General features: G+C 32.7%; 1 protein-coding gene across 1 annotated transcript; it reads right to left on the bottom strand.

Annotated features, from left to right (window-relative positions):
- Positions 1 to 796: 796 nt before the first annotated feature.
- On the bottom strand, positions 797 to 10,781 carry LOC141690287 (5-methyltetrahydropteroyltriglutamate--homocysteine methyltransferase). The gene is made up of 12 exons (XM_074494994.1): positions 10,508 to 10,781; positions 9,305 to 9,658; positions 9,098 to 9,185; positions 8,382 to 8,509; positions 7,902 to 8,293; positions 6,987 to 7,150; positions 2,617 to 2,697; positions 2,350 to 2,516; positions 2,172 to 2,277; positions 1,842 to 2,092; positions 1,564 to 1,765; positions 797 to 1,332 (listed from the first exon to the last, which is right to left on the bottom strand). Exons 1-12 carry the CDS (start codon positions 10,720 to 10,722, stop codon positions 964 to 966), a joined length of 2,517 nt encoding a protein of 838 aa, XP_074351095.1. The 5' UTR covers positions 10,723 to 10,781; the 3' UTR covers positions 797 to 963.
- Positions 10,782 to 12,035: the final 1,254 nt, after the last annotated feature.

Genomic DNA, 12,035 nt, shown 5'->3' with positions numbered 1-12,035 from the left:
GTCCAGGAAATTTCTTGTGGAGTCTATTGATTTGGGATGCTGCTTGGGTTTGGCTTCATAAACTTCAAGTGCCGAAAATACCCCTGCAGTCGTTATAATCTAACTGTGAAACTAACGGAAGGGTCGCGGAGTACCCAAAACGCTACGTAATTTTGCATTTAGCCATCACAATGACACAATTATTAATTTAGCCATCTCCGTGCGATTTAATTATAGTACAGGCCAACAAAGTGCAAAAAAGTCTTCCGTTAATTATTTTTAAATTATTTTTAAATAAAAATTTAAATCTAAAACTTTCATTCATGAAAAAAATTAAAAAAATAATTAAAGAATATATATGATCAATATACCTTAAATTACATGCAAAAGTAAAAAATGACCACTAATTTAGGATGCATGTGTTTGACTTATTGATATAGGTGTTAATTTTGGCAAATAATTAGTGTTGTTATATTAACTAGCTAAGTAATTTGTGTGACTCTAGCTATCTGCCCATGTTTTCTAATAACTAAAATCCAAGAAATTTTAAGTTATGTAATTAGGTTAAATCGAAACAAACTAAGCCATTATTTCTGAAAACACATCATTCATGCCTGAAATATACAATTACACCAGCCTGCCCTGGGCCCCCACGGAAGCTGACCTACCCGAAACTCGGCTAAACTTAAAATTTTAGTAAATTTTTTTAATAAAAACACGATTTTGTTAAAATCATTAAAAAAAGTTACTTTGAGCCCCGGCTACCCTCTAAAAATTAGTATTTGTTCTCCTGGTTCCGCCACCACAGCCTTTTACGGAACGGAACCCCCTTATAAGATTACACATTACATTACACATATTAAAAGCTTCAACCAGCCTACAGCTGACAAAGGGAAATTATAATTTTAATATTAGCTTTTACTACCAGATCTACATTTTTCTAGTGTAGTATGCCCAAAACTAAACCCTTATATATTTCTGAAATCACTTGGTTACGAGGAAATGGGTACGAAGGTGCTTGGCAGCAGCAACCATGTTACTCAAAGCAGGATTAACTTCAGAGTACTTGCGTGTCTTGAGGCCACAGTCGGGGTTAACCCAAAGAACATTGCTCCCAAGGACTCCAAGCGTTTTGTTAATCCGTTCAACAATTTCCTCCTTAGATGGGACTCTCGGTGAATGGATATCATACACGCCCGGGCCGATACCAGCACTGTATTTCACTCCGTCACGAAACACTGAAAGAAGTTTTTGATCTGATCTGGAATTCTCGATAGTTATAACGTCAGCATCCATGTTGATGATTGAGTGGATGATTTCATTGAAGTTGGAATAGCACATGTGTGTGTGGATCTGTCCATAGAAATTCAAAGTTAAAATGAAACTTAATACAATCAACATCAAGTTCAATGCTTAGGCAGGGAATATCATGTTAACTCACGATAAGAGAACATGTTATCCTCTTTTTTACCCATTTTATGCTATTAATGACAAGGTGCATCAGAAAAGAACTCCACCACTAGTACAAGTGAGCACGGAACAAGCAGTAATATCATCTAATTATAAATGCGAGCAGCTAATAACCTGGGTAGTGTCTTTAACCCCAGCATTAGTTATCCTAAAGGAATGCACAGCCCAGTCCAAGTAAGAAGCTTGTTCATCCTTCCTTAAAGGCAAACCCTCTCTTAAAGCAGCCTCGTCAATTTGAATGATATTAATGCCAGCTTTCTCAAGATCTTCCACTTCTTTCTTGATGGCCAGTGCAATCTGATAGCAGGTCTCAAACCTAAAAATAGGCAAAGTATCTTGTAAGAACTTTATGTCTATTCTCCAATTATCTATATAAAAAATATTTATTATACCTGGGTTGGTCATCTCTAACAAAAGACCAATTTAGAATTGTGACAGGACCTGTAAGCATACCCTTCACTGGGCGCTTGGTCATACTCTGAGCAATCGAAGACCAGAAAACAGTCATTGGTTTTGGACGGGTAACATCTCCATATATGATAGGTGGTTTCACACATCGAGAACCATATGATTGAACCCATCCATTTATGGTGAATGCAAAACCAGATAACTGCTCCCCAAAGTACTCGACCATGTCATTTCTCTGTGCATTTTTGAAAGATTTGTTAAAGTAATATTGTTAAAAAAAACCTATGCCTGCAGCAGGTGGAGATAAGTCTCACCTCTGGCTCTCCATGTACTAATACATCAATGTCTAGCTCTTCCTGGAGCTTGACTACTTTGTTAATTTCACCCTTCATAGTATTGACATACGCTTCCTCTGAGATCCTATATAGGAATTGTGTGCATAAAAAGACAGTGGTAGGAGCAAGTCAAAAAAAATATGGTCGCCGGACTCACTTATTCGCCTTATATTCACGTCTAACTTTTCTGAGCTCCATGGTTTGAGGGAAAGATCCAATAGTAGTAGTTGGAAGTATTGGTAGATTCAGCTTCTTCAGCTGAGCCTCCAACCTAGCAGTCACACTTGTACCTCGACGGTGATCAGAACCCTTCAGCGTGGCAGTCTATGCAAGCACAGAACTTCAAATTTGATCAACATCATAACAGACAACAGAGGCCATACAATTATCAAAAGGTGGAAAGTGGACCCCAACAAACACTTACAGCCTTTTGAACAGCTTCATCAGTAACTCTTTTAGAAGATTTTCTTGAAGCCAGAGCAGCACTGTTAGCAGTGAAGAATGCCTAGAGAGTTGATATTAACAGAGTAAAATCATGGTGGGGCCTTAAGTATAGTAGGAAAGGTGTATAATCTTTGATTTTATAATTCTTTTCTGCATCAACATATATGTGTAACATCTGTAAAATGAATTACGCTTGGTATTTCAAATGTTTTTGCATCCTGTAATGCTGTTACAAATTACAAAGGACGAGCAAAGAAACAACTTTCAGAACTTTTCACAAATATTAAGGCACGGTGCTAGTAAATGATATATATGAAAGAAAAACTAAAAATACTTAAATTTGGAGGTGGAGAGAGAGTCTCCACATGTACATTGCTCCAAGATCTTACCCAGTGGTTGATTGGTAATCTACAAGATCAAGGTGCGAGTTATGCAGCTAATAGGTTGATGAATGAACAATTATCATCCACATATCCTAAACTGACATGACTTCTGAGCCTACAACTATAATGCTTTTGGTATGCATTATTGCTTGCTCTGTGTGAGCATTTCTGTGTCTATATTCGTTCAAACAGATTCTTCTAACTCATCTACATAAAATATTTCGTTTGGTATTTCTGTTGGGTATATATAACAGGCACTTGTATTAAATGGATGAGAAGCTTGATAATAACAATAAATTCATAAAATAATTCCGAGTTTGACCAATAAACATGGTTGTGACAAATGTAGATTTTGAATCCTAACAAAAGTCATCTTGGCTATATGGCAATGGATCAATTAATAACCTTTATTAATAAACGAAACCCCCTTCCAAGTGCTACTTTGGTTTCACTAATTTTTTGGTTCCACCACCTTTTGGTTTCACATGATTCATGTTATAACTCTCATGTATTATTTTTATCCTTTTTTACTCTTATACGACTTATAATTCTATATGTATTATTTTTACCCGTTTTTTGAATTTTATAAGCTATCCTTTTTTTTATAAGTTTGAATCCTATTTTTAATTATGTTTTAATATAAATAGGTTCATATATTGGCCCAAATAAATAGGTTCCGAAAAATATAAATCACGATCAAGTAAATAGGTCATGTGTTTGAATTGGAATATTTTAATTTAGAATATTTTAATTTGTTGTTAGAATTCCTTTTTAATAAAATAATATGGATATTATAAACACTGTATTTTGGTTTCACACCTAAAAAATAATAAAATTGTTCAAACCATATTATGATTACAATTATATTTCCGTAGAACTCTAAATTATTTTTTGACAGGGTACTTGCTTTTATCTTAATAGCCGTATTTTGGTTTCACTCTTAGATTTCTATTTCATGTAGAGTATAGATTGTAGAAATCATACTATAATTATGATATTTCTATTTTTCGTAGAATTCTTTTTTACTATTTATTAAAATAATAATAATATGAAATCATTTATACATCCCTTCTATATATAATAGGAGAACAAAATGATAATATTCATGAGATTAAAAAGGAAAGAATGCCCAAAATACACTACTTTCCAGCTCCAACTGCCCAAAATGCCTGTTGGCGGCACGTTCCTCCCAAAATACCCATTGATTACATATTCAAGACATGCGTATTAAAGTTTTTAAAAAATAACAAAAAATATGCATCACATACATGCGTATTTAAAAAAAATTAAAGAGATACGCATTCCAAGAATGCGTATTCACTAAATTACAAAAGTGAATACGCATTCCTGTAATGCGTATTCTTTGTTATTTTTAAAAAAAAGTGCATATGCATGTCTAGAATGCGTGTTCAACGGGTATTTTGGGCGGACACTCCCGCCTATTGGCATTTTGGGCATTTGCCCCCCAAATGGTGGGTATTTTGGTTTTTCACCCATTAAAAAGTCTCATTGAAAAGACTAAATTACCCATGTTTTTAATATTTATATAAAAGATGTGGTTTATGAGAATCGAACTCGAGATATTTCATTCACCTACACAACCTCATAACACTACACCATATTGTCATATGTGCTTTTTATCATACACATAATATGTAAGTATGCTAAACGAATATTTTATTTAATCTTAAAGATAGTTACTTGAATTCCGCAAAAAAAAGATAGTTACTTGAATGTTTGTACAGTTAATTTTAAATAAATTTCAGATATAAAGTTAGGCATAGTACATAAATGAATTATTATCTTATTTATTAATTATTTTTTTGTTTGAAAATATATCTCATATATTTTAACACGTTTTTTATTATAAAAATTAATTAAAATGTACATATATAATTTTTTTAAAAATATTGAAAATAGAATAGCTTATATATAGATAATCTATATTCTCTTCTATATATAATAGAAGAACAAGGTGATAATATTCCTGATATTAAAAAATCTCATTAAAAAGACTAAACTACCACTGTAACAATAGAGTAAATAAAAAACTAATATTTTCCCATACATACATACGTTGGATTTTAAAAACTAATATTTTTTATTAAAATCAACTTTAATATTAACAGTAATGTAAATTTTACATTATTGTATATTATGATTGCAAGTCATTCTGACTTCAGTTATGCATTTTTTATCTTTTTAAATTGAGTAAGTTAATTGTAAATTAGTAGTGAACTCGGTAATAATATAGAAAAGTACATATAGTTTATTTAAATAAAATTCAAAATTTTTGGTCAACTCTGTATTCAACATATATGTTAATTTTTAGCTTTTTATTTGTAAACATATTAATGGCATTCTACAGATTAAGTATAATCGTTTCGTTTTAAACGTAACTACCCAGTTTGTATTCATTTATTAAATAAAAATTATAAAACACAAACAAGAATATATATATTTTGCATAATGAGCTATATTGGAAACGTTGTGTAATTTGGTAATGTCTTGTATGAAAATAATACACATTGATAAACAATCAATTTGTATTTGATATACGTTAGACATTGTATGAAATTTACAAATAAGAAAACAACTAAGAGCAACTCCCACAACCTCCCAGCATTTTCACTACAAATAATATAAATAAATGAGCTCCTAATTATTTAGAAGCCAAAATCAAAAAATTTCTCCAACAATTCTCCTTAAACTCACTCTCTATCTATCTTTTTACTCATTAAAGTCATTTATGTTAAATAGACGGGTAAAAAAAATATAATATAATAATAATTGAGGGGGTATTCACTCCTAAAAGTGAGGAAGCATTCGAAACTCCAAATGTTAGAGGGGGGACAAGGAGCATGTTGGAGAGAAATTTTATCTCCATTTCTTCAAAATTTGACTTAAAGCCTATATAAGGAATATAGTGTTGGAATTGCTCTAACAACATTATAATTGCATAATGCATAAAAAAACTCTAGAAAATGACCCGTGCCTCGCATGGGTTATTATGCTAGTTGTTATTAATAAGGGAATCCATCTTTTAAGGGGTACTTCGGTTGAACCCCTTTTCGATTTCACGAACTTTTGGTTTCACCACTTTTTAAATCTTAGTATAACTCTAAATATATCATTATTTTTTTTATTCCTATATGACTTATAATTCTATATGTAATATTACCCATTTTTGATTCTTATATACCACGTATTATTATTATTTTTATATAAATGAAACCATATATACATTGTAATTTCTAGATTCATACCTATAAAATTCTATTTTAGCACCAAATAAAAGTGTATATATACATAAAGAATATTTTATTACAAACAAATATGCGATCACAAACTATATAAAAACACAAATCCAACTAACAATAAGAAATATAATATTCAATTACTTAGTAATGTTGATTTAATATTTTGTTAAATTGTTGCTTATTGTTTGGCTAAAGTTTCGATATAAAATGTTAGTTATATCTTTTCGGATAACAAAGACATAAGGTTGAGTTTGTTGTTCAAATAAAATTTGAGTTAATGAAAATTACATATAATTTCAAAAAAATATATATAATAATAGTACAATTTTATTTATTATATATTTTAATTATAATTTAGAATTAATTTCTATAATCATTATTATGTTGATCTCGGCCCGTGCTTGGCACGAGTTATCAACTAGTAAAAGATAATGGAGGATTTCAAGTACCATATCTAGTGACAGACAGCGTCAACATTATAATCAAGTTCAACTTTCAGTTTCAAATGCCAATGAAATAACATTAAAAGGTGGTGCGCTTTTTTTTTGGGGGGGGGGCTGATGATATGGGATTACCTATAATAAATTAGTGAGCACAAATACCCAAACTTTTATCAAATTGTTAATAAAGTTGCTAAAGAGAAATTTGTCAGGTTTATTATTATGGAAAAGGAGAAAAAAAGACCTAGATAAAGGGCCCTGAAATACCTCTTCTTTGTTCCCAGTCAACGCGTTTGTCAATGCATTGACTTCGACTACTTTTTGCTCAGCAAATGCAAGCCATGACTTGATCTCTTCATCTAACATAGTCTCACTGGTTTTATCAACAGCAGTGTGAAGAAGAGAGCAAGAAGTAGAAACTATAAGATTTCCTGTAGGAAGGTAACATATTAATACGAGCAATTCCCAAGTATGACTACAAGGCTTCCAACAAAATTAAATATAACTTTCAGCAAACTACAAGGCTTCCAACAAAATTAAATAAAACTTTCAGCAAACAATCCAGCACTTTTTGGAGTCATACGCTATTCCAGATAGATCACAATTTACCTTATCTACAAGAAAAGGGGTCACCCACTTAGGTGGAGGAACTGATAATGAAGAGACCTGTCTGGTGGAGTCTGAAGGCCAGTGGGTGCAACAGATGAGGAAACAAGATGTTTGACTTGGTCTTCTGAACATGAGTACTATAAAGGTGATCCTCGTAAAATCAAATGTATGTAGTCACTGTATATCGGAAATTCTTTCTCTGAGATATTTCTCATTTTTTACCTTTCCCATACAAATAAAAAGGGAATATTCTTATGAACAGACTTTTACCAACAAGTTTAACAGATTCACCTACGATGCCTAAAATATCGGAAGTGTACTATGCTACCATACACCAATCAAGGTTGACAGAGAGATTTGACTCCAGAGAGTTGAGTCGGACGGTTAGAGGGGAAATGAGGAACTGGTGACTGGACAAATATGCTTTTAGCAAAGGACTTGTTAGCCGTCACTCTTGTGCATGCTTGAAAGAATTATATTTCTCAATATCCCTAAAATGCTATTTTTTACAGTACAAGTAAATGCCCCATGTCAAGGTATATAAAACACTGTATATGCAGGGAAGGTAACTACCTTTTCCCACCAAGCCCTCGAGAGACTGCAGGGTACGAAGGGAGGCAGTAAGATCATTAGCCCATATATTTCGTCCGTCAACCACTCCAGCAAAGAGATACTTTCCTGAAGGGAATCCACCCTTAACCCAATCGATGGTTTTTGATCCACGAACCAAATCAAACCCGAACCCTGTAACAGCTTTCAATGATGTAATTGTTTTATATGCCTCTACCGGAAGATCAGCGAAGTAACTCTCAACAAGAACATTTAGACCAGACAGTGACGACTCCAGCTCAGAGTAGGCCTGAGTAAATGCTTCCAATTTGTCTGAATCGAGGTCCATGACAAGTGTGGGCTCATCAAACTGAACCCAGGTAACACCAGCTTTTTTTAATTCAGACACAACTTCCCTGTGAAGTATGCATGAATATATAGTAGCATACGAAGTTTATTAATTTTATTAAAAAAACAGAGAGATGTAAAAAATGCACATCTTACTTGTAGATGGGTAAAATTTCATTGACTAGTGAGAGAGGGGAAAAAGATTTCTCAACACCCTTTGCTGGTTTTGATAACAACAAATATGAAACAGGGCCTACAAGGACCGGAATTGTCTCAACCCCAAGCTGAACAAGATAAAGCATGAACATCAGTAAGATTTTTGAGTTGGTGGCAGAATGAGAACAAAACTACTGAACGTCAGAATCAGAAAAGCTTGAGAACAAACCCACACTAATACTCCAAAATATATTAGTGAAAAGATGGCGGCATTTGAAAGACTGAGATATCCCGTGTGTGATTATTTTACTAATTGACCCATAAAATTCCTGACTGGCTACGTCCACATCCTTATGTATGACTGCTATATGTTTTCCTTTTATTTTTTTTCTCAAATAGAGGAGCAATGATATCCAACCCGATTATTCCAAAATTATTTCCAAGTGATACGTCTAATGGCTATATATGTGCAAATAGTGGTCCCAACATATGCAGGAAACCTTTCTTATATCAGGGAAGGTCACTCACATGCACTAAAGGGTCCTCAAGTCTATAAATCAGGAGTTGCTCTCTTCACTACAAGTCTCCTTTTCTAGTTACTAGTAGTACACGTAACAACGTGCCAGAAATTCCAAAACTAAGGTATGAAAGAAGACTTAATTATCTAGAGTAAACAGCATAGTCGGAGCCAGTGTTCAGTGACGAAAATAACTTACAGCCTTAGCTTCTTTGTATTCTTGCACTGCTTTATGAGATGCATAGGAGAACTTTACATCCGGTCCTAGTTCAGGAACAATGAAATGGCTGCCATTCATTGTGTGTGTGAATAAATATATAATGAGACAAGGATGAAGTAATAAAAAAACAAAAAACTCGGAAGCTCACTAGAATGTGTGAATTAAGAGATCAAATCCATCACTTACTAATTAGTATCAAACCATTTTGTCATTTCCATAGCAGGAACTGAGGCATTACCTCTGGCCATCGAGAAGTAAACATCAAACCCAATCTCACCTCCATTCCAACTGTATCTAGGAGGAACGGCCCCAAGCATAGCAGTGGTGTCCAACACTTGATCGTAATACGAGAATGTATTGCTTGGAATATACTTTATCCCTACCTCAGCCATTTGCTTCCAAATAGATGCCCTAAGATCAGCTGCAACCCTCTTTAACTCCTCGGCACTACTCTTCCCATCCCAGAAAGATTCCAATGCAAACTTGAGCTCCCTCTTGGGACCGATTCGAGGATATCCAACAATGTGAGATGCCATTGTTCTGTACCAGATGCCGTACAAATATTAAATTAAAAGTAAGACCAATGCAAGTACAGCCAATGCCTTCTGTAAACTTAATTTCTAAAAAAGAACTAGTTTATTGGACTTCCTTCAATATCTAGCTTGTTATACTCGTCACATCACACAATAAATAATTATAATAAAGCAACCTTAAATTATGGTACCATAAATTTTTGATATCGGCAAAATGCATTAAGAATCTAATATCATATTCTTAATTTTACATCAGCATAGTTGTCATTCGTCGTTCCAATGGTTCCTAGAAATTTTAACTCAAGCCTAATTACATCAGTATAATTACAAAAGCTCATTCCTACTTCCTGCTCAAAGTACTTCACAAATTTCAACCAATACCTATACCCCACCTCATTCAATCAAATTAATTATGATTTTGCAAACACATATAGAAACCGGAAATTAATTCCAAATGTTTAAGTACACTAATTCTCAATTCTAAAATTGAGTTTCCGAATGAGCATAGTATTAAAATACAATATACAATCCTGTTAAAAATTCCTCCTAATACCTATAACACTCACACTCACTCCACCACTCCTATTAGGAGGAGGTCTTAACTCTTAATAGGATTGTATATTATACAATTTTGTTAAATTCCTTTTCACAAGGGCAGGTAACTTAACAAAAATCCTATTAAGAACTCCTCCAAATAATAATAAAAACACACCATGTTGTTGTTGGTGTTAACAAAAGCTCTTAGTAGTATATTATATTAGGAGGAGGAGGTGTTAATAGGATTGTATAATATATAAAAATTACGAGAGGCTTTTGTTAACTTTGGGGTTTTAAGAGAGCGGGTAAATGAACGTACCTAAATCGAAAATTGGAGCGAAAGGAGGTGAGTGAGTAAGGAGGACTACAAGACATCCTGGAGCATACCGGGAATTGTACAAGCCCTGGAAACATAGCTGAAACTTGTCTCATCGTCGCTGTATGTATACTTTTACTTATGCTTGCTTGTTTCCATAGTAGTAGTCTACTATACTTACGCAGCTTGTATGTATTCTGGTTGCAGCAATGTAGCATCCCCCCGTTTAAGCATTTACCCCTCTCAATGAAATTCCCTACCCACCTGCTTGTACCTTTTTTCTTATTGCAAACATTTGTTTTTTATAAAAAAATGATTTGTTTATATTGGAATCCCCAATATTTAACATATCCAATGTAACGTATGATTTTATTTAAAATTGAAAATTAAGTGTAACAATGAATATATTGTAAATCGTATAGAATTTTTTTTATATTTTTTTGTATTGTGTGTAGTAACATATTTGGTCCTAATGTTTTCTTAATTTTTATTTTTATTCACAAAAATATTTTTTCGTGAAAATTATAATACAAATGTGTTTTCATGTATCATTCATTGGTATTCTTTATTATTTTTTATATAAGGGTAATGGCATATATGTTAAATATTAAATTAAATTACTCCGTGTAATTTTAGTTCATTTTTTTATCTAAATAATTTTGGTAAAGAAATAATTGAATTACTTCCTTCTTACAAATTTAAATAAGATATTAAATTGAAAAGTTTGAAAAAGGTAAATTAATGAAAAGTTAAATATAGGTAAAAGAAATAGCAATGGGTTACTTTAGTCTAAAATAATATTAAGACGTGCATAAATAACAATAGGTGTGCATAAATCACCAAACTTTTAGTAATTCTTTACGTAAACTTTTGATTTGTCGATATTTCCCGTTATCTACGTAGACTTTTGACTTGTCGATATCTTTAATTCTTTATATGAAGATTTGGCTTATCAGTATGTCTAGATCTCTACATGAAGAGATGATTTGTCAATATCTCCAGTTCTCTACATGGACTTTTTGACTTGTCGATATCTGAGTTCTCTACATGCAAATTGACTTGTCGATATCTATTAGGACTTCTTTACAAGTCATTTTAGACTTCTCGATATTCCTTGATATATGACTTGTCGATGTTTTACTTGGAATATGTTATGCAAGATATGCATGTACTATAACAAGACTAAGTCAAATTGACAGCCCTAAAAATTAGTTATATGATAATCTAAGTTTGCATTTTGTATTGTATTAATTGAGTCTGTAAGAGTGTCAATAGATTAGAATGAAGTATTTTTCTGTAAACAGTTTCAAGCCTAAGAATAAATTCTAGAAGAAGATCTTGAAGATCATGCCTCAGAAAAAATGTGAAGAAGGTTGAAGTTGAATAAATCTGTTTTGGGAAAAATATTCTAAGTCAAGATATATACAAGTCACAGATCAAGTCATATAGAGAAGTCATTCAAAAACTTGATAATGACTTATCGAGAAGTCCAAAATAGCTTATAGAGAAGTCTCAGAGATATCGACAAGTC

This window comes from Apium graveolens, chromosome 10, assembly GCF_009905375.1.
Source record: "Apium graveolens cultivar Ventura chromosome 10, ASM990537v1, whole genome shotgun sequence".
Classification (NCBI taxonomy): Eukaryota; Viridiplantae; Streptophyta; class Magnoliopsida; order Apiales; family Apiaceae; genus Apium; species Apium graveolens.
This window is presented reverse-complemented; position numbering and strand designations above follow the sequence as displayed.